The following is a 24315-nucleotide window of genomic DNA, read 5'->3' as shown; positions in this document are numbered from 1 at the left end:
TAAATATTGTAGGGAAATAGACACGTGATTTTTCGTAGCATCTGTCATGCCGATACATTTTTTTTTGTTAGCCTGGTTAAGCGTCCCACTGCTGGGCAAAGGCCAATTTTTATTCATTTGGCTTTTATCGATGTACGATTGTCATCTTGGCTAGGCCCCAAGGTACAATCGTACCTTAGACCAAAGTGTACATTTCTGTACTTGGTAGGTGGAGTTGCGCGACTTGCGCGATTGAATGTACGGGAAGTTTTGAAATCCTGGCGACACAAAGCAATGTATGTACCTATACAAAACCATTCATTTCTGCGTTCCCATCTCATTCCTCACAATTAAGTACCATCGCTCACACTGTTAACTGTACATTGGTGGACATTATGCCTTTTGTAACAAGGTCCACCGATGTACAGTTAGGAGTGTTGCTGTTTGTCCTTATAGAAAAAAATATCACATGTGTTGAAAAATCCAGACTTCTGGTAACCCTATCTAAAGAACACACAGTATACGTGGCGCGAGCGAAATGGGGTCAACGTATTTTCTCATTTTATGGATTATACTCCTGCAATACGATTAAGAGGATAGTGGACGACTGGAGACGTGGTCTCGTGACGTCGTCCGCTTTCTTCTTAAACGAATTAGTCCACGGCGTAAATAACGTAAGATTTATTTTCCATGATTCTTTTGCATAAATTTTGGCGCAGCCGTGTGTGTGTTGTGACACTTGTGACGTCACTGGTAGTTGCACCGTATGAGGTGGTTCGCGCGCCACAGTTACTTTCGCAATTTGGAAGTTTCTGAGTTACAACAAATAAGTCAAAATGCTTTTCGTTGTCTTTCTCACCACTCTGTCACGCTTCTATTTTTGCCATTATTCAAATAAATAAAAAGAAGTTAAGTGCTATTGCATGGCTCTCTAGCTGTAGATTATATGTAGGTATGTACTTATCTTGAGAAAAATTAAAAACTAAATTTCACCCCGTACGAAAAGCTCCACTCACTTTTAAGCCAATTGTCTACTTGCCTGTCTGTTTTGTTGAACACGCAACTCTATTAGCAGACATAAACCGTTGTACAAGTCGACTACAAAGAGCTGTATCCACTTTTTCACTTTATAACAACGCAGTGAGGTGAAAAGTGCATACATCTCTTTGTAGTCGACTGTACAAATCGCGTTCGACATGACGGTGACGTCACTGGTCGCGCCAGCCCGTTAATTGGCAATAAATTAACCGGCTCTAGTTAATGAGCTCGTCTGATTACTGTATACATGTTACGATGACCCGGGCTATAACAGCAAAAATCGAAATTCGTTTTCTAGAAACTATATGTCACTCAAGACAAGAGCGTCGCCTGCTGATGGGCTAGGGGCAGGGGATGGGCAATATAGGCACACAGTCAGCAGCATAAGTAGCTAAGCGGGCAAGGTGTTCAAAATTACCTTGACACGCTCTTATTCTCTTAACAATAAAGTCGCGTCAAGTTCATTTTGAACACCTGGCCCGCTTAGCAACTTCTGCTGCTGACTGTACATTTAGTTATACATTTAATGCTCTAGGCTCGTGCGAGAACAGTCCCCATAGTAAACGAAGAACGTTCTCGGGGACGGCACAACTATACATGTCACTGATACAATGAAACTTCCGTTCATTCCACTCGTGCCAGCTTTCGTGAATCAACCCGTATGTCCCGTATGTTTGCAGCCATGTTATAAAAATCCTCCACTGGCTTGACGCTACCTATATTTTTCTGAGGTTTTCCCTGAATACTAGACTAGAGTAATCAATTCTCAGAATCAGAACGCATGCTAGGTATCTAATGCATTTAAATTCTTAATAAATCCTTACCTAATTTATAGCAACAAAGTGCACACGATGGGTCAAGCAATTCTAACACATACTCTTCTAGCAATTAGCATTACCATTGCGTGAAAAACATAATTTAAACAATTTGTGCAGGCAATTGATTCAATTGTCGAATTTGATGTGGATCTATTCCTGGCTGCCCTTACGGGTCAAGGATGCTGTGCGAAATTATTTCTATTTAAAAGTCAAAGATCAAATTGGAACACACGGACTTATGGGTCATAGATACAGACGCAGAAAAGGGTATAGTTTTTACTGCGGTGCGATTTAAAAAAATACAATTTACGTAAATATATATTAACTATTACTATTTCAATACGAGTTTCCGAGAGAAAACATTTAACAGAAAATTTTCAGAGTAAGTAATTAAAAAGTAAGCATTTGCAAAGCTGTTGACCTTGTACTGCCAATCAAAGTTCAACATCCAGATCCACCAAAGTTACTAAGAAATTCAAGTTACCGTCGCGCACGAATGTTCGGTTCAATATTAATTTAGCTAATTAGATTGGCAACCGTTCAGTGCTGCGGACAACCGACTTCAATACTGCGTGTTTCGTGGAAATTTATTTACTAAAGGGAACATAATGTGGACCAAGCAAAGTGGCGTGCTCTTATGTTGGATGCCAAAACTCATCTTGTAAGTAAGTGAGTAAGTATGTCTTTCCAAAACTCGGGACCATGGGATCCCGGACATTTGGGAGGCGTGTGTTAATAATTTCATGCACTTTTTATTTATTAATTTAGATCACAGCCAACCACCTTAATTTAGGCTAAATAAATAACTAATTAGAATTACACTGTTATTCAATATAACGTTCACCGTCGCGTGTTAGACGGCTTTAAAGTACGGAATGGGGTCACTGGGTCTGGGCTAGGGACTCTACGGGCCCAAAGCGACACAAGTTCGTACGCGGCCCATTGGCGGTTAATGCATTTTTATAGTGAAAGAGTTTCAGTTTCAGTATGATTAGAGACTTGTAAAGTAATAAGGACTAATTTCACAGCGATTCCACATTTTTTTATGATATACGAGACAAACGAGGAACTGACTTCACTGTCCAAGGCCCTAGATCCCGCGGCCGCGGTAGGCCTATGAAGCACTGGCTGGACGTCGTGGTAGCAGGTATTAGATATGAGCGCCGATAGGCATTTAGCCGGCGGCGGCGCGCCGGTCACAATCGGTCGGCGGCGGCGGCGAATCGGCGGCGTGGCCTTGAAACACCTTTGATTAATGAAAAAATAATTCAAACCGAAATTTTACCGAAAAAACATGTTTTTGCTGTAGGAAACTTATAAAATAAGTGCATTTTTTAATTTCAAGGATAATTTATTGAATAAACGTACGAATATAGTTTTATATAGTATAAACACTCGCATAAACGGTATCGCGCTTCATCAGAGCCAGTGTTAATCTTGGTGAGGCCGTGGCCGGAAGATCTTTGCGAGGCCCTTATCTTTTGTGCTAACTAAACAGTAGCAGATTGACTGTATCATCAGGAAAACGTCTTGTCGATATTCTAAAGAGCCGAAGTGAGGAAAATCAAGCTTTTTCGTTAACCAAATCAACCCAACAAAACCGATTTATATCTAAAGGTGAGGCTCGAGGCCAAGCTCCACTTAACACCGAAGACCTGATTCCGACGCATTCCCATGCGAGCATGCGAGGCCAGAGGCTGAGCTGCTGGTATTAAGCATACAGCTTAGAATCGAACGCCAATTGTGAGCTTCGCTGACGGCCGAATGCCTGGAGCGCCGATTGTGGTGCGCTTCTGTGCAAGGCCGAAGATCAAGCTGCAAGAGAGCAGAGCTTAGAACTAGTGGTCCAGTGTAAGCAAGTCCGAATGCCGATAAAGACCGAGGCCATAATGTTAAAAACTACGAAAGCGCCTGTATCTCCATACAGGCGCTTTCGTGCGAGGCCAAAGCCCGTGCTGCAGTGGAGCTAAGATCGGATAAAAACCAATGACCAAACATTTTAAAAGCGAGGCCGAAAGTTGAGCTCCAAACAGAGCCGAAAACTTGGCGATTCAGATAGCGGCATACTTCCATGCGAGCGATGCGAGGCCAAAGATTGAGCTTCGAGAGAGGAAAGTTTGAAATTTGAACAACGGCCAAGTTTAAATGAGAGCCGTTTCCGACGCCCTTCCTTTGGACGCGAAAACGCTTAATATCTGATATTAACCGCTTTTTATACATTTTAAAAACATTCAGCCATGCTTGCAATGGTTAATTTCGCGGCGAATGACGGATTACCTAACCAGCTGGCAAAATTTGTAATTTCGTTGTCCTAAGACTAGTAGCGCGGTTACCAGACAGAAAAGTTTGAATCTTCGATATTTTTGAATTATATGGACCTCCACCCACAAGATGGACGGACGACCTTGTTAAGGCCGCCGGAAGACGCTGGATGCGGGTCGCTTCCAACCAGTACGAATGGAGGTCCAAGCGGGAGGCCTTTGTTCAGCAGTGGATGTCTTATGGCTGAGATGATGATGATATGGACCTAAACTACCTTTTAAATGTCTATAAGCTATTCAGAGTGGTGCCGTTAAAGATCTAAACCAGATAAAATCTGATTCTGAAAGTAGTTAGTATCTACCAAGGTCACGCCGATGCCACGCCGATAGCGCAGCGTCGGCGGCGGCGGCGCGAAAATTTCGTCGGCGGCGGCGGCGCGCCGGCGCGGCGCTCATATCTAGCAGGTATGGAAGAGAACAAGCTCACATCTGAGGATGATTGAGAAGTAAAGCGGACCCTGATGGCGCTAGGCCGGGAAAACGCCACGTTGAAGAAGAAGATACGAGACAAACGACCAGACGAATCACCTGATGGTAAGATGGACCTCCATGGACACCTGCAAAAGCAGAAGGGTTGTAGTTGCGTTGCCGACCTTTAAGATACTCCGAAATCGTAACTTTGATCAGATACTACTGAAAATACAGTTTCGGTGCAACCGGATTCCGGAAGGTTTGGCAGTTTCTTCGCCGAAACCGAAACATGATTATTATGCTAAAACCTACCGTTGGGCACTAATTTCACGTCATATAATTATGAGTCTCTATTTTGACTCATCTCTGGTCCATAATATGGCGAACTCGTCAAATATTTAATAGTAAGTTCGGAGAATGGCTAGTTCCTTGGCCCCCGGTTATATTTCCAGCATTACTTTAACCCCATTATTTAGAGTGGTCATTACTCGAAACAAATACATATTAGACACATTATTCATTGTATTACATTGTGATTAAGGGCGGTAATCAAAAACGCGAACGCTCGTTATTAGGCGTGAAGGTACTTATACGTTTATTTTTAAAGCAAACCCATCTAATAGTAGCCTGTAACAAGCAAGACAATCGCAGCCTAACAAGCCACGCATGAGCAAACATTTGAAAGCATATTGCCAAAGGTAATTCCGTACAATAACCACCACATATGTGTCGAAGTTACTTTCGCAATCTAATCATACCATCAGACCATCACCATTAAGGCGAAGATATTCCTAAACATATGATAAAAAAATTCAAACGATTGTTTCTTTAAACAGGTAAATTTTGTTATTATTAGCTTTGAGGCCCCGTGGGTTCAGGGTACGTAGCCAACATGCCAATCGTCCGCTCCGTTGCGTAAACGCTTGGCATCTTCGCTACGCACCTTATATATTATTTGAACGAACTCTTCTTAGGGTAATGAGAAATAGGGCCGGATTTTTCCGGCCGACTCAGATTTCCATGTTCAAAAAGAAAAAAAATCGTAAACTATTTTATATCATTAAAACACACAAAAAATATTCAATAAACATGATGTCCGCGGTCATGGACTCGCACATTCATCTCGCTCACGCGCACGCTCAGTGAGAGCGAGAGGACACGAACCAACTGGGCCGTAAGCCAGGATGCACCCGGAAGAGCGCCAATGAGAACTGACGCTTCCGAATCGCACAATAGTTATGCATATTACGGCACTACATCTACGACCATCTTTCTACTCGTAGTCTAGGGGTATTCGCGCTATAATCCTCTTACTCGTGCGTGACGTACGCACATTCGAGACGTTAGGATGTAACCAAACGTTGTTTAAGGTACTCCTAAGCTAATTAAATTTTTTTTTTAAATTCTACTAATGCCTATGTTCATCTTGGGATCAGAATAGATGGTCCCTATGAAAATATGGAATAGCTGTCATGTAAAATGATTATAGACATAATTTGGAGTTTAGCAGATTAATTTGTTTGGAAATGTAACATTTAAAAGTGGTTTTTATTAAGCCCAACCAAAAGAGACTTGTCATAGGAAATGAAAATGAATTTTATCAAAATCTGACTAAATTAAATCGAATACAAAATAAAACTGGCCCAACTATCGTTTTTGCTTGATTTCAAGCTCAACCTAACATCCAAATAGCGACATTGAGATGTGATTTCGATATCTATAAAAACAAATCGACAACAATGACAGCATTGAGTTGAACCGTTCGACCTTGCGCGGATTACCCGAGTCACGTTCAATGACTCCCGACTGTGGTAATCTCGCACAAATCCATCCGCTACATCTAGGGGGACGAATCACTAAAAATGTCCACACAGATAGCCTACACGTCAGCATATAACAGTCATCATCACTTGCCCTTATCCCATTCACTTGGGGTCGGCCGATTTTTCTTCTATACTTCGTTGCCCGTCATCTCATCATTCACCTGTGTTTGATTCATATTGTCTCTCACACAATCCATTCTATTCCTCGGTTTTCCTTTCATCTTATTTCCGTCCACATTCATTCGTAATACCTTTCTCGTCACATGACTTTCATGCCACCGCGTCACATGCCCGTACCACGATAGGCGATCCCTTACTATCTGACTATTGGATAATACATAATAGAAATTGATTCAAGTTTAAGTTATATTAGTCCGGCGAAATAGTTTGGTAGAAAAAGGCGCAAAATGAAAAAGTTTATATTGTTAAATTTGGCTTCCCTGACTATATTAATTAATAATTATACTTTTTAAACTTTTTTAAATAGGTAGTTTACAGCATTATTTTCTAGCTGCAATTTTGATATAATGTCAGCCAGGGCAGTTGCAAATATGGGGCTAATACAATGCAACGACTCAAAAAAATACAAGAAGTCTAGATCTAGCCTCTTGTACCTATTTATGGCATTCTTTCGCAATAAAACAGAGTTCACCCATGGTATAAACTTGGCTCTACTAGATCTAGACTAACTTCTTGTATTTTTAGAGTGTTTTCTTTTGCCCCCCGTTGTTGCAATTGCCCTGACTGACCTTATGTAATACTATTTCAACTACATTGTTTCACGGTTAATACTCATTCCCGCTGAATATGCTGCGTCCAGAAACAAGTAAAGTAGGGTTAAGTCCGGATGCCCTTGACTCCAGACTAGGCGCAATAACGTATCGATCTGACGGCATCAAAGCGTCCGCCATGTTGGATTCCATATGTTAAACAATGTTTAACGCATCGTTCGGGCCCGGGGAGATGTCGGGACTTATGTGTATGCCAAATGCAACATGTATGTATCGAAAGACGGGCCGAATATGGACTTTGCCGAAGACGAATATTCGACCGAATGTTCGATACAGATCTTAAGGTGGCCACTGACGAGCCTTCCAATAGTCGAAATAGCGTGGCTGCAATCCAAAATCGGTCCGTGAATGTCTAAAACGTACAATATTTAATATTAGGATGCCGTCCATTTGGATGAATCCATTGTAACGGCATCCATTTGGAAGGCTCGTCAGTGGCCTGCTTTACCCAACCGAAGGCAAAGTACTCGCATGCAAATTTTTGGATTCAACATATGCCTCATCATGTGTTTTAATGACAACATGAAAACGTAACCTGATGGAAGAGAGTACTTGAAAAATTCTGGAGGAGCTTACATTTGACAGTGTTGCAATAAGACAAAGTTTGCGAAAAAAAAAAGATAATGATGATATATCCAGAGAGCAAAATGTTATAGACTAAGTTTGTTTGTCTGTTTAATGTGTAGGACTGTAGGTATGTGGAAATGAAATAAGAACCTACAGACAGAGTATACCTACAATAAATTCAGTCGATCGACCAGATACCGCAGTCCGAAATGTAACGAGAATCGCAATTACTTGATCCGCTTAAATGGGCCTTTAGGGTCCATTCAGTCGTATACTCACGGCTCAGTTGCTCAAGCTCTGGCAAGTGGTATTGCACACACAAGTCCACTGCTGCATACTACACTACACATGGACGCACGGATTAACAATATAACTAGATACGTCAGCGATGTCACACGGATGAGAGACTGAATCTGTGACGCGTTCGGTACGGATGAAACTTACGTCAATGATAGAGGACCTTAAGACGATAGTGGACGGCCCCTTTTCCATACAAAGGCAATTTTCCTCGCAACTATAATTTATCTATACGAACGTAGCTTCCAACTTAAGCCGGTAAAGCCTCCGCTACACCACCGGCGAGGCGGCGGCAACCGCTCCCATTTATATTCATGAGTCTAGGAATCTTTGCGGTGCATAACCACCGAGCGCATGTGATATGTGGGTGATGGTGTTCAACATCATCCCCATTCTGTGGTGACTTGGCGACACCTTATGTGGTTCCTCTTATAGTTAAAAGACCCCAGGATCCTACCCTAAGGTCTCCCAGCTAGTGTCGGCGTCTATAACCATATCAACTCTAATAGCTGCTGCTCGACGCATCCGAACGTAAAGTTGGCGCTCAAAAGACGCTAGTGCGGGGGGGTCTCTAAGGCAGGTTTTAGTACGTTGCATAGGTAAGATAAAATTAGTATGAGATCTTGTACGTGGCGACTGCGAGTTGTATTACACGCGTCATCTTGTAGCTAAGGTGGCTATTCTGCCGGTGCGTCAACCTCAAATCGATGCGAATGTCGCGTCAAGGTCGTCACCCCTGTTCGTTCCTTCAACTCGTAGCACTTGATTATATCTACTTTTAGTACGAATATAAAAACGTCTTAGATGTCCTGAGGGACAAACAGTGTAGGTAGCAAAGGGGGCTTTGACTAACAAAATACCTAACGGTGTAGAGCAGCGGTCGGCAACCAGCGGCCCGATGCGGCCCGCGAACCTCTCACTTGCGGCCCGCGAGCCTCCCTGGCTATTTTGTATGTAATATTGACAAATGACAATGTCTGTATAAAGTCATAAATATTAACAAAGTGCGGCCGGCGTCCACTTCGTAAACTGCTATGTGGCCCTTGGCTGCAAAAAGGTTGCCGACCGCTGGTGTAGAGTACGTCTTGAAGAACACACAAGTGCCTGGGATCGCGGATATCATTGGTATTGAATTGTTATATTTAACAAAACAAAGTAACGATGAGGTCGAGCAAAAACAACTATCATATACGCATATTTAGAAGCAATGTTAATAGCTTTTTTTTTGCAAAAATAGAGACGAACTTAATAATACTCATACTTTAAATATGTAATCGATCAGACGGTGTAGGTAGGCTGTAAGGTCGTTCCAAAGATATAGAGATATTAGACATTGATACATAATTACCTCTATTTATTATTATTACACATGGTACACCTGTATTGGCTGTATTATTATGAAAATATTAAAATGTGTAATGATACAGTCAGCGTCATATAGTAGGTAGCATCCAAAGGATTCAAATAGTTCGGTATACCATACAATTTGTATGGCGTAACGAAGCTGACTGTACAACGATCCTTAACTATTTTTCGGTTACTTAAACATTAAATAATTTTCAATGAATGATGCACGCAAGCACGCATTACTCATTTTATTACGCCCCCAAAGCGTAATTTAAACGTTTTGAACTACATATTTTTGAAGACTGAAACGAATCACATATGTTACTATTGTTACTTATATGAATCGAGGTAAATACGTATTCTCGAGCGATGGGTCGATTACAGTATGGTTAATAAATAAAAAATGTACACCAGTACGGATATGATGGTCGTTCTTGTCTACGTGACAGCGTGATAAAACGGTGTCCGTCACTTTATCTATCCCACTGTGTTAAAAAGTAACAGTCATTTTATCACGTGGATAAAGATGGATAAAGGCATCCATAATACGCCGGCTGAAGAGCATTCAAACATTAGCTACCCCCGATCCGGTCACAGGATCCGGCCTTACGGCAACTTTCCTCGCACGGCCACATGCCTGGAATGCCCACATCCCTGAACGCCCATTTCGCTATTGGACATTTTCCACTTCATTTTCCAAGATGAATTTCCCATACAATATGACCCGTCTATAATGTTCTTGGTGGTATTTTTGGTCAGATTTGAATTACGTCATGTGCCACTATGATGCATAGTCCGTAACGTCCCCAAAGTGACTTGCCAACAAAAATAACAGCGAACGCAAGTGACTCATTTACCTTATTTAAATAAATATAATGCCAAACTATTACACAGAGGCGCGATTCCGCAATATTTAGTGGTCAATCGTGACATCGCTATACCTCTCGCGTCGAATGATGGTCCCTATTAGGGCTTGCATTCCGGAATTCCGGAATTTCGAAATTCCGGAATCTCGGACAAATTTTCCGATATTACAATTCCGGAATTGATGCAACTGAATATCGAAAATTCCGGAATTGGATTTAAGTACTTTTTTTCAGGTTTTAATTCGTTTATTATTGAAAATTGTTAAGAAACTACACTATACTGGTGTTTTTTGTTGTTAATAAGTGCCTCTTAGTCATTCAGTGAACTATAAGTAAGTAAAGGTATATTTTACTTTTCCGTTTGTGCGTAAAGCAGTAGGACAATATGGGCTGATAAAAAAAGCAATTTACTTGCTTAGAATATTCAGAATAGTCTGAATCGCGTATATATGAATCACAATCGAATAAGCGAATTTTAAGAATTGAAATTTAAAAATATTTAGATATTTTATTATCGACTCAGAAGGTTTTCTCTATCAACGATTTCGGATCCTGTAGAAGCATATAATATATTATATTCTGAATCATACTTAGGAACTAGGAAGGAAAAAGCCAAAGTTCGACCTTTTACTTCTTAAACAACACCACTACGTACTATGTTAGGAAGAGTAGGAAGCTGTTTGTTAACTATTTTATAAAATTATGTAGGTATCGAATGGTATCATAGAAGTGAATGAAAGTAACCATTTTAATAAGGTGGTAAAATAAGAGGTGAAAAAAAGTAGGTGTACGAGTAGTACTTGAAATTAAATTTCTCTTAAACAATACTAACTTTAATAATCGTAAATTATCAGAATTTCACATTTTTTGTTGTTTTTTACTCAAAAATCGAATAAAAATACTATAAACCCTAATTCCGGAACCAGTTCCGGAATTCCGGAATTGGAACCCAATATCGAAAATTAGTTCCGGAATTGGAAACCATCCGATATTGCAAGCCCTAGTCCCTATGTTATCCTATAACTATAACAGTTCATTTTATATAGAGTAATATTTAGGTGTCATTTAAAATGTTTGTAGACATTTTTTGGAGGCTTAGCACATAAATTTATTTATACATTTCTTCATTTATAGGGTTCCGTACCTCAAAAGGAAAAAACGGAACCCTTCAACCCTCACTCGTGCGTCTGTCTGTCTGTCTGTCTGTCCGTCTGTCACAGCCCATTTTCTCCGAAATTACTGAACCAATTAAGTTGAAATTTGGTACACATATGTAAGTTTGTGACCCAAAGACGGACATGTATTGTAAACAAATGAATTTAATGAAATATGGGGGATAAATGAGAAAAAATTTAAAAATAAAGTTTTTCAAAATATATCGTGTTACATATCAAATGAAAGAGCTCAATGTGAGAATTTCAAATATATTTATTTGTAATTTTAGAATAAACCGTTTAGAAGTAATTCAAGAAAATAGGCAAAAAATTACCATTCCCCCCCCCCCTTTATCTCCGAAACTACTGGGTCTAAAATTTTGTAAAAAATACATAAAATAGGTCTTTACCTATAGATGACAGGAAAACCTATTAGAAATATGTAGTCAAGCGTGAGTCGGACTAATTACTTAGTTTTTGATCCGACCCCTACAGGTTTTTTAAAGGCAATTCACTCGCGTTTTTCGTATAAAAATACATCGTTTTTTAATTGAGTAATGTACGGAACCCTTGGAACGACTCGCACTTGACCGGTTTTTTTTAACTAAGCCCAATCTAAAGAGACTCGAAGGAACTGTCATAGGGACCGTCACTCGATGTGAGAGGTATAAAAACTTTAAAATTTGCTAGATGTCACTACCTGTCACTAAATCAAGTAGAACCTGCCCCCTGCTTGACGATACTTGTATGATGCGAGCCTAAACAATGATTGAACCTTCAAGATTATTGCTCTGCCAATGAGATCTTTTTGTATGGGAATAATGGGTATTTATAGCCGTAATTACGTGCTCGTGTCGTCAAAGTTGGTAAATCTTTAGAGCTTAGAATAAGTGAAAAAGTATGTACAGTCAGCCTCAACTCCTTTCTAAGTCAACCAGTACAGTCACCTGCAATGATATGTTACTCTTCGAAGGCCGCAATATGTGACATCTTTTATGGCTCTACGAATAAGATCGTGTCAGATATTTAAGTGCTTACATGATTGGACTTATTCTAAAATGAATATGGAGTTATACCTAGAAAAGTCTGCAACGATTTCGATAGCATACACAGTGCAAGTGTTATTTATACTTACGTCATAATTTCATAGAAGTTTGACGCTTAAAATAACACTTTCACTGCGTGAGGCGTGTGCTATCAAAATCTTTTCATACTTATCTTAGTCCAACTCTAGGTATATTGTCGATAGTCAATAAATAATTGAACTGAATATTACTCTTATCAACAAAGAAGAATTGAATATTATAGGAGGCGGTGGAGGTCCAATATAAATAGGGGTATTTATATTGGACCTCCACCGCCCCTCAGACGGAATGTGTATAGTCGCGTGCACGTCGCACGTCCGTTCCCGTTCCCGCGCGCTGGCCTATTTAGCCCGCGCGCTCCCAATACCTTACCGAGCATTAACGAGATAAATGCTGGAACTAACCACCTGAAACCTTGACATCTTCAAACTTACATATGTGTCGCTTAACTTCAAACTCGGGTAAATCCATTGGACCCTCTCAGCAAATATCTACCCTATTACGTTTTCTTAATACCAAAATCGCATAATCTGACAGATGGATTTACCCGAGTTTTAAGTTAAGCGACTCATAAGCAGTTGTAGTGCATAATTATTATCCATCATATTTTCGCGGAAACGTTCGAACTTGTAATTTTCGTACCGAGATTGACTGAAATAGCGTGACAAATACAAATATTTCCGAGAAAATACGATAGAAAATACAATTAATTAGTAAATACTTTTAGATAAGCTGCATCGATTTGGGATATGTCAATCATTGTATGACTGGTGTCGGTCTTACCTGAAGGATAGGCCATCGACTGTGGTTATTGAGGGCGCGCAGTCTCGTGAGTTCGTAGCATTTTCAGGAGTACCCCAAGGATCGAACTTGGGCCCTCTGTTTTTCAACATTTTCATCAACGATGTAACATCCATATTTAAATTTTCTAATGTGTACTTGTTTGCCGATGATTTAAAACTCACGAGAATCATTAGAGACCCCGCCGATGCTGAAAAATTGCAGAGCGATGTAACGTCCTTGGTGGAGTGGTGTGCCTTCAATAGAATGCATTTAAATCCCACAAAATGTTACCATATTAAATTCCATAGGAAGCGGAACGAGTTACAAACAAAATACAAAATCATGAACCAACATGTGCAGGAAGTGACTGAGATCAGGGATCTCGGCGTTACTGTGGACAGCAAACTGCGGTTTCATAAACATATTAACACCATGATTGACGCTGCATTCAGGGCGCTGGGCTTTGTACTCAGGGCTGGGAAAGAATTTAAGAAAAACTCTACTCTGATAAAGCTATTTAACTCATTCGTCAGAAGTAAGCTTGAATATGGCAGTATTATCTGGACGCCTACTTACAAAATCCATGTCAACCGAATCGAACGCGTGCAGAAAAGATTTACCAAACACCTGGCTTACCGAAACAGAATACCGAAACTAACGTCATATAAAGAAAGACTTAGGCGCTTCCATATGAAATCACTAGAATGTAGGAGAGAAATGCTGGACATGACGTTCCTATACAAAATAATCAACAGCCAAGTAGACTGCCCCAGCCTACTAAGTATGCTCGCGCTTAAAGTACCAACCCGCACTCCACGCTACCCCTGCCCTCTGTTTAGCATGCGTTTTTGTCGCACTAAACATGGTTCCCACTCACCGGTGCCCCGCATGTCGCGCTTGTATAATAAAATTAGCAAGCACAATGCCCAGCTGGATATATACTATGACAGCTTGTATAGTTTTAAAAAGAAACTTACTTCGATTCCCGATTGAAGTGCCTCTTGACATTCCATTTTGTAGATTTTAGGTTTATTGTTTAGTTTTTATGTATTTAGTTATTAGACTTATTAGGCATCATATGTAGTAATTATTAAAATGTTTAGAGTAAGTAATATGCATGCTGTGTTCGCCTGTAATTGGTGGCGCAATCATAATTGAATAGTACGCAAGTGTGTTAGTGCATAAGTTGTTGTTGCCACTGTTGGTGAACCTTAATAATTAAAAAAAAAAAATCGTTTGACGGTAGCATTTTACTACCCTCATCCTCACACCTAAGAACTTAAGGGTTCTGCACCAACGAACTGTACGAAGAATTTTATCCAGATAACTCCTTGATTATTCCCGAGCTACGGTAGTTTCTTAAAACGATGTAAACGTTTTTAAAGAGTGCATACTAAGATTGTTAATAGGACACCGTTGCCAGGTGGACCTCGAGTTCTTTTAATTTACCGGTAACGTGGTACCGAAAATGTGCAAAGAAGTGCTTAAACTTTTGGTTGGCCTAGCGGTCGCCTTGATGCTCGGTAAACGATAGAATGGACGCCCTGATTGACCTGATTAGGCGTCCGTCCGCCGACTACGAATATTGGGAATCTAGTATCTACACGTTTGGGTCGCGAGCACTGTTGGGACTGTATTAATTTACATTGTTAGCTATGTTTCAAAATGGCGGGTTCGGAAGGTTTACGGCTCATACCACCCCTAGTCAAAGTCATATATAGGTTTTTTTTTTTCAAAATTCATAAGAACATATTCAGCTATCTCGGTATCTGACTTTCCCTCAGTTCACTTCCTCGATATTTATCTTTCGATCAACTTCGTATTTCCATCAACTATTAAAACCTTGTTTGTATTATAGCGAGGCACGTACGCTTCTATGCATTATTATGAGTTAGTTTATATTGTATACATTAGATGGCAAGGTCGTATGTATGAGTTTTCATACAATTATTGATGCGAAAAACTTTACATTCGGACGTGTAGAGTTACACTTAACTTTTTAAACTATTCTACTTAAATGTTTTGGTTACTGGACCATTTTATATGTATATATACCTAAAGTTACTGGACTTTTTATTAATTTTCTATTTTTTATATTTAATATGCTCAGAATCACGAGCTTTTTTGATTTGGTTATTAAAATCATACCTAAGTGGGGTGTCATTTTGTGATTATTCGCCCTTCGCCGTTGCCCGTGCGTCTCGCGCACGCCTCTAAATGCACTGACTAGTACCAGTAGTACCAAGTACCAACGAATTTTTACGCGCGATTGATAACTTAATAATTTACATTATTTACCTTTAGATGTCAGAATGTAAGAATTGACACAGACACTGATATATTCGCCAATGCATCTCTCTCGTACTGCCATTGGTGCAATCGAAATGCACTGCGTTGAGTTGAGTTTAAGGCCGCGTAGAACTCAAGGTGAGGGCACAGGTAAGAGTCCGTAGAAGTCGTGTGATACACTTTTTAACGGGTTGTGACGTCATGGGAATTAATACTAACCGGGCGCTGATATCAGCCATTACTGCCATTAGCCACAATTAACGGTGTGAGCTCACATTTTGTTTACGTGACTTCATCTCTTATGCCACACTACGAAAGGTAGTATTCGCCCAGACATTCGAGTTACATCTCTCTTTTTTTAAATACCATGTCGGTGGCAAAAAACATACGGCCCGCTTGACGACAAGCAGTCACCGTAGCCTATGAACGCCTGCAACTACAGGGGTGTTACATGTGCGTTGCCTTCTTCTTCTTCCTCGCGTTATCCCGGCATTTTGCCAAGGCTGATGGGAGCCTGGGATCCGCTTGACAACTAATCCCAGGAATTGACGTAGGCACTAGTTTTTACGAAAGCGACTGCCATCTGACCTTCCAACTCAGGGGATACTAGGCCTTATTAGGATTAGTCGTTTTTATCACGATGTATTTGCGCGTTGCCGAATCTTTAAAAACCTGTACCTAGTGTACCTACACCTGTAAAATCTGTTTTTTGTTACATTTCAAAGACGTTTACCATATTATTATTAATCTATCTATATATATAAATGCAAGTGTCCTGACTGACTGACTGACTGACTGATTCATCAACGCAGAGCCGAAACTACAAAAGCCAGAATGTTGAAATTTGCACACCAGATTGCATTTATAAAGTGTACAAGAGATAAGAAGCGATTTAAAAAGGGGATGAAAGTTTGTATGGGGTTAAAGTTTTCTTTTAAGCTAGGATTTTGAAACTTCGTAAAAAGATATGTTATTAAAATACAAGAAAACTAATTTCAGCGTTTTTGAAAATTCATCCCCTAAGGTGGTGAAAAAGGGGTTGAAAGTTTGTATGGATATCAAACATTTTTTCGAGTGGTGGACTTGAATCTTTGTATTTAGGGATATTATTATAAGACAGGAAAAGTAATTTCAGCGTTTTGTAAAATTCATCCCCTAACAGGGTTAAAAAGGGGTTGAAAATTTTAATCCATTACAAATGCTTTGAAACTTCTTAAAAAGGCATAATAGCCGATTACAAAAAAAAGTGATTGCAACGTTTTTGGAAATTCAACCCCTAAGGGGGTTAACCCTTTACCGCATATGGGTCCTAATTTGGAACGTAATGATATTATCCTCGTGGATTAATATAAGCGTCATCTGTTTTACTGAACTTGTAAGAAATAGAAACTATGCATACTACTGAACGTTTTCTGTACTCGATACAGTTTCTAACTAGTTTGTGGTCCATATGACGTTATCATTTCCACCGACGTCCGGCAATTTTACTTGCAAGTGTGATTGACTACTTTGTAATTAGCTTTTCGTTGTTGTATTTAATGCAATAAATAAATTTCCAGCGTTGACTATTAGAAAAAGAGATGCCGCGAGATTTTGTGGTAAAACATATAAGCATTTATATTTTAATTACTATGTATGATGTCGTAAAAGTTTGTTCCTGAAATGGAACACTATGCGTTACAAGCTAAAAGGATTGGACTGATATGGAACATTATGCATTTGTGATTTTTTTATCAGTTTGTCAAATATGGAACCTTATGCACTCAGTCAAGCTATTTCTTTATTTTATTTTAAAACTACCTTATGCAAAAAATATTCTACCGAAATTATGATATGTATGTTTGTACATACATAAAAAATACGTAAAAGGAAAATTTCGTGGCTACTATTTATTTACATAATCAAATTAAGCTCAAGTTTCCTACTTATTAGTTACATTTAAACTACAGATTATCATTATTTTATTTGTAGATAACCAGTGACAGCTGGTAGCTACAGTTATCAAAAGCTTGTGAGTGATTTTTGAAACCTACATTTCCATAAGTACATATATTGCATACAGTTCCAAATTTGACCAGTTTAATAATCAGGCTCCGCGTAGCCATTAATACATTAAGTTCCAAATTTGGAACAAATTGTTATTTACTATCTTTATTTATTTTTCTTCTTAAGTTAGGTTAATTATAATATGGATATAAAAGTAAAATATAAAAACACTTACAAACAATAAAAAAAAAATTATAAACACATTATAAAAAACCTAACCTAGGGTGCCGCCGGCAGCGGGGCAGGGCCCAAGCTGCCGGTGGTCAGGGCCGCAGAGTGAGGAATCGACGTACTATTATTTACTATTATTTTTAATTGGGACAAATTTAGATTTTTTTCACAATTTTTTTTGTTACATTTATAGTGTTTTATTACATATATTTAATTGGGGGAGAATAAAAAATCCATGCGGTAAAGGGTTAAAAGTTCGGGGGGGGGGGGGGTTAAAGGGGATGAAAGTTCGTCTTCGGGTGCAAATTTTATTTTAAGCTAGGAACTTGAAACTTTGTAAAAATGTATCAAATTCAAATACAAGAAAACTAATTTCAGCGTTTTAGATAATTCATCCCCCAAGGTGGTGAAAAAGGGGTTGAAAGTTTGTATGGATATCAAATTTTTTTTCTAGCGCGGGACTTGAATCTTTGTATTTGGGGATATTATTAGAAGACAATAAAAGTAATTTCAGCGTTTTGTAAAATTCATCTCCTAACAGGGTTAAAAAGGGAATGAAAGTTTGTATGGGGTTGAAGTTTTCTTTTAAGCTACGAATTTGAAACTTCGTTAACAGATATATTATTAAAATACAAGAAAACTAATTACAGCGTTATTGAAAATTCATCCCTTAAGGTGGTGACAAGGTGGTTGAAAGTTTGTATGGATATCATACATATTTTCGAGCGCGGGACTTGAATCTTTGTATGTGGGGATATTGTTAGAAGGCAATTGCAACGTTTTAGGAAATTCTACCCCTAGGGGGTTAAAAAGGGGGTGAAAGTTCGTCTTGGGGTGTAAATTTTATTTTAAGCTAGGAACTTGAAACTTTGTAAAAATGTATCAAATTCAAATACAAGAAAACTAATTTCAGCGTTTTAGATAATTCATCCCCCAAGGTGGTGAAAAAGGGGTTGAAAGTTTGTATGGATATCAAATTTTTTTTCTAGCGCGGGACTTGAATCTTTGTATTTGGGGATATTATTAGAAGACAATAAAAGTAATTTCAGCGTTTTGTAAAATTCATCTCCTAACAGGGTTAAAAAGGGAATGAAAGTTTGTATGGGCATTGAAGTTTTCTTTTAAGCTACGAATTTGAAACTTCGTTAACAGATATATTATTAAAATACAAGAAAACTAATTACAGCGTTATTGAAAATTCATCCCTTAAGGTGGTGAAAAGGTGGTTGAAAGTTTGTATGGATATCATACATATTTTCGAGCGCGGGACTTGAATCTTTGTATGTGGGGATATTGTTAGAAGGCAATTGCAACGTTTTAGGAAATTCTACCCCTAGGGGGTTAAAAAGGGGGTGAAAGTTCGTCTTGGGGTGTAAATTTAATTTTAAGCTAGGATCTTGAACTTTTTGCAAAAAAAAGGTATTAAAATAAAAAACATGAAAACTAATTCAAGCATTTTTGAAAATCATCCCCCAAGGTGGTGAGAAAGGGGTTGAAAGTTTGTATGGAGATCAGATATTGTGTTTTGTGAGTGCGGAACTTGAATCTTTGTATAAGGGCATAGGTACCTATTAATGAGAATACAAGAAAAGTAATTTCAGCAACAAACATCAAAATCCACTTGAAATAAAACTTCATACAACTTGCTAAAAAAGATACTTAATTTCAACATTGCTTGGATATGAAAATTATAGGTACTAAAGATGTAAAATGTTGAGGATAAGATTCCACGCGGACGAAGTCGCGGGCAACAGCTAGTAACGACATAAATGTATGCTTGCAAATTTTACAAACGATAAAATAAACGTTCAAACCAGCATTGAATCATCGGCAATGGAAAGCGCGCGATAATTGCAAACGGGGAAATCTGACAAGGCCTCATCGCTGCTTTACTTACATAGGCATAAATCACGTTAAAATTAAAACACGTGTTATTACGATCTTTTAGCATGTATGTGTGTATTGGTGGAGACCGTGTGCGGTCATGTGGATGCTCCAATGTTGGGTTGGGAAATAACAAATGTATAAGAATAATTTTAGAATCTACTTTCGCGTGCATTTTGTACTAGATGTATCAAAGTAGACCATGTTTTCAGGACCAATCGAAGTGACCCCAAATTATAATAATTGACTATCTAATAAACTTATTGTGTTTGTTGCAGCGAGGAGGTCCGCAACCACGCGGTGCGCTGGAACGCGCAGTTCTCGTTCGTTTGCAAAATGTGCGCGAACGCGAACACGGGAGTCCTAGAGCCGGCCCTGATGCGCGTCTCCGTGCGAAAGGAGTGTAAAGGTGAGCTGGTCTAGATAACACGCGGTATATTAGGATAAAAAAAATCTGCGCAAACGCGAACACGGGAGTCCTATTACAGTTGGCCCTGATGCGCGTCTCTGTGAGGAAGGAGTGTAAAGGTGAGCTGGTCTAGATAACACGCGGTATATTAGGATAATTCGTGTGTAAAATCTGCGCGAACGCGAACACGGGAGTCCTAGAGCCGGCCCTGATGCGCGTCTCCGTGCGAAAGGAGTGTAAAGGTGAGCTGGTCTAGATAACACGCGGTAAGTATATTAGGATAATTCGTGTGTAAAATCTGCGCAAACGCGAACACGGGAGTCCTATTAGAGTTGGCCCTGATGCGCGTCTCTGTGAGGAAGGAGTGTAAAGGTGAAATAGTCTAGATGATACGCGGTATAATAGGACAGTTCGTGTGCAAGATGTGTACGAACGCGAACACGGGAGTTCTAAAGCTTTGGTAATGGTATTTATGAGTTTTGCACGGAACGCCGAGTAAACAGAAAAGAAATACAACAAATTCCACATATGGAGTTCCACTATGGATTCCACACAAGGAACAATACGAGTACTAAGCCGGAGAAATCAATCATGTTGGTAGAACACCATGAATACCAGGATCTTATTCAATCCTTACACAAAAGATCTGACCTATGTATGTATGTATGTATTTGTATGATACAGATATTTGTTCCTGAGTGAGTCATGGTTGTTTTCTATGTATTTATATATTATATGTATTGATGTCTACCCACAACACAAGCTTTCTTGACCTTACCGTGGGGCTTAGTCAATTTGTGTAAAAATTATCCTATAATATTTATTTATTTATTTATGTATTTATGTATGTCGGCGGCCGATCGTAAGATCAGGCAGATCGTAATGTTCCTGTGTAATGATTTGACGATAGTCACAATAAACCAATACTTAGGGCAAACCTTGGCCATTCGGTGATACGTAGTTATTCGGTGATAGTCAGTTTTATTGTCTTGTAGCCGAGTTACCCTGTAATTTCATTGCTTAAAACAATGTTTAAGAGATACCATGGATGTGACTAATGTGGTGTAATCAGAGTTGGGCAAAATGTAATCGATTGACGATTAACGATTAAAATTAACCGACTTAATCGCGAGCAACGATTAAAAGTGACGATTAATTAATTTTAGTCGAAAAGCTCCGACTAATATTGTCACGATTAAATTAATCGTCGACTAATTACCGGCGATTAATTTTTTTAATCGATTAATTAGTTCGATTAATTTTCTCTCGATTAATTTTAGCAATACATATGGTCTTTTTAACCGACTTAAAAAAAAGGACGATGTGCCTAATTCGTCTGAAACATTTATAAATAATATAAGTAACAGACGAATTTTTATGTATGTTCACTTGGAGACTATTAATTTCGACCGTCTTCGATAGGATAGTATCCGTTCGATGTAAGTAGTAAGTAATTACTGCATTGACAAGTTGAAACCTTATAGAAAACAACTGATAAGAGGTAAGTAATGTGTTTGCTCTTTCATACACATACGTCGTTCTCTTTCTAATTTTTATACCTGCGCTACAAGCCCTAAACCCTTACCTAGAGATGCCGCGCTAAGTTATCCGCATTATTATAGTAACCAATGTAACCATCTTATACTATTGAAGCACATTTATAACACTGGAATGGTTTTTAATGTGTACGCAAGAAGTTTTGATTTTTAGTTACATACAAAAATGACCACCAGTGTCCTGTCTACTTTCAATCGAGAGTTAATCGAGAAATTTAATCGATTAATATTAAGATTAATTCAATTTCAATCGTATGTTAGGTCGACTAAATTAATCGCGATTAAATTAATCGCCGATTAATTTTGACGATTAACTTTTTTAATCGATTGATTAGTCGATTAAAAAGTTAATCGATTAATGCCCATCTCTGGGTGTAATATGGTTTCAAGTAATATAATTACCAGGTAACGCGGATAAAACACATTAAAACTGACTATCACCGGATAACCAAGTATCACCGAATACTTAGCCAAAGTTTGCCCTAGGTAGGATAGGTTCGTTAGGTTGCTTAAGATGGCCGAAGGGCAAGGTGCCCAAAAATAGGAGCCCCGCGTCGAGTCAGGGAACGAGTCAAAGGTTTTCACGTTTCACGATATGCCTAGGAATTTCACGATATACCTGATCTTACGATTGGCCGCCGACATGTATACCCCGACTCAAACAAACAGCATTGAAAGTTATTTACTCACTAGAATATCATACGAAAATATGGCCTCTCTGACCGCATATTCATTGATATTTACGTGGTCGTGATTTTGAGTCATATTTGGCTTGAAGTGTATCGGTTGTCAACTATTCTCTCATTTCTCTTCTGTCTCTCGCTTATATTGGTTCGAGGTGACACTATCATGAAACGATCGAAATAACTGCACAGTTCAAAAGTACGTGACCTGGCGTACGGGAACGAGATCAGATGCCATCAATAGGCTGTCGACCTATTCACAATTTTATATCTTATTGTAAATGTCATAAGGCTAAAATTGTACACATATTTCTGGAGGTTAAAGTGCGTACGACAATCAATTAGCTTATTGCTTATGCTCCGAGTGATTTGAATCAGTCGCATCAATGGTTAGCTAGTTAGTGTTAGCAGCGGTCGGCAACAGGCGGCCCGCGTACCTCTCACTTGCGACTCGCGAGCTTCCCTAACTATTTTTTTGTATGTAATATTAACAAACGACAATGTCTGATAAAGTCATAAATATTAACAAAGTGCGGCCGGCGTCAACTTCGGTTCGGTTCCCTTGGCTTCTAAAAGGTTGCCGACCGCTGCAGTATAGGCAGGACGGGTATCATTCCCTACTTAGCTGTCGAATCATCTTTGTCATACAGTGTACGCCAAATCTAAATGTTTTGCGGTGCGAACTCGGTCACGGCCAGTGGGTGAAGTTAGTCGAATACGAATAGTTTACTGCCGCGACGAGCGAAGCCTCCATCCCAACAGCCAGACGGGTCGCAATTCACGACTGCAAACTTTGCAAAGACGTTCCGCTCAACTTTGCCCCGTGCAAGGAATGTAGCTCAGGACGGCAAACTTAAGGAATGGTAGTGAAAATGGAATTTAAACTGTCGGGAGTCGTAGTAACATTAACCTTATTTTCCACATTGACATCCCTTTCAAATTAACGCACTAGCAACCAGACCTTCTTAACCAAGTCGTTTGATATTCCAGGGGGACGTTCATACCAGAAGCTCGGGTTCTGCGACGTGAACCTGGCGGAGCTGGCCGGCGCCGGCGAGAGCACCCGCCGGCGGCTGCTCGAGGGCTACGACCCGCGGCGGCGGCTCGACAACTCCGTGCTGCGGGTGCGCATCAAGATGAACATGATCTCCGGCGACCCGCTCTTCAAAGTGTCAGTATTATATACGTAGCTATATGTATTAAAGCAGTGAGCAGAGACGGCTTCAGCAAACTCCTAAGTCCCGTAAATACATAACTTCAAAAAACGGTCCACAGGTATAATATTACCCAATTCCTATGAAAAAAAGTTGTGATTGGTTATTAAAAGTTTTGATTGGTTACTAATAGTTGCGATTGGTTACTAAAAGTTGTGATTGGTTACTAAAAGTTTTGATTGGCTAAAATAAAATTCTGCACGTCAAACATCATGCGCGGCATTACAGGATTTGACGTTGTCGACATACAGTTTGACATACAGTTGAGTCGCTCGCGGCACAATACACTTGGCTTCATATTTGAACTCTATTCAAACTTTATAGTTATTCTAGTTCGTTGCTGAAAACACCTAACCTAACTAGGTTACGCCGGGATCTAATAATTGCACCAGTAACATCAGATCACTTCCAAGAGTAATTACTCTCACTACCCTTATCTACACTTTGAACTTTATGTGCACTGAACATGGTCGCTTTTCCATTGTACAAGATACGAGATTGTTCGATAAAACGGTAAGATGAATCAATCAAATCAAAAATCAATGAGGGGAGGAGAGGCGATAATCTCGCCTTAATGATACTTGAGTGTCGTCTGAAACTCGGCGGTAATTATTTATCGATTTTAAAGCGTTCGCGGTTTTTTTACACATCATCGAACGGAATAATCGTTAGTGAGAATAAGAAAATGTTCGGGTGCTCGTGTAGGAGGCTCACTAGAGTACATTTTGATGACAAAATGGTATCTAAATGCCATTTTGTTACCATTCGCGCGTGTATTTCGCT

General features: G+C 39.4%; 2 protein-coding genes across 4 annotated transcripts in view; one reads left to right on the top strand and one right to left on the bottom strand.

Moving 5' to 3' along the window:
* LOC134678394 (EEIG family member 2) overlaps positions 1-24315 on the top strand; it is a 99792-nt gene that overhangs the window by 60388 nt on the left and 15089 nt on the right. For 2 of the 3 annotated variants that reach the window (XM_063536956.1, XM_063536954.1), the window contains exons 3-4: positions 19949-20079; positions 23309-23489. In XM_063536956.1, coding sequence (XP_063393026.1) covers positions 19949-20079; positions 23309-23489 — 312 coding nt within the window. Of the gene's footprint in view, positions 1-19948; positions 20080-20378; positions 20452-23308; positions 23490-24315 lie in introns of those variants that run through there. The other variant, XM_063536955.1, reaches the window with a different exon arrangement.
* LOC134678400 (ecdysone-induced protein 74EF) overlaps positions 21814-24315 on the bottom strand; it is a 263550-nt gene continuing 261048 nt past the window's right edge. The window contains exon 8 of the mRNA XM_063536965.1: positions 21814-21823. The gene's annotated coding sequence lies outside the window, so the exon portion shown is untranslated. The remainder of the gene's footprint in view (positions 21824-24315) is intronic.

Source organism: Cydia fagiglandana, chromosome Z (genome assembly GCF_963556715.1).
Source record: "Cydia fagiglandana chromosome Z, ilCydFagi1.1, whole genome shotgun sequence".
Taxonomy (NCBI): domain Eukaryota; kingdom Metazoa; phylum Arthropoda; class Insecta; order Lepidoptera; family Tortricidae; genus Cydia; species Cydia fagiglandana.
This window is presented reverse-complemented; position numbering and strand designations above follow the sequence as displayed.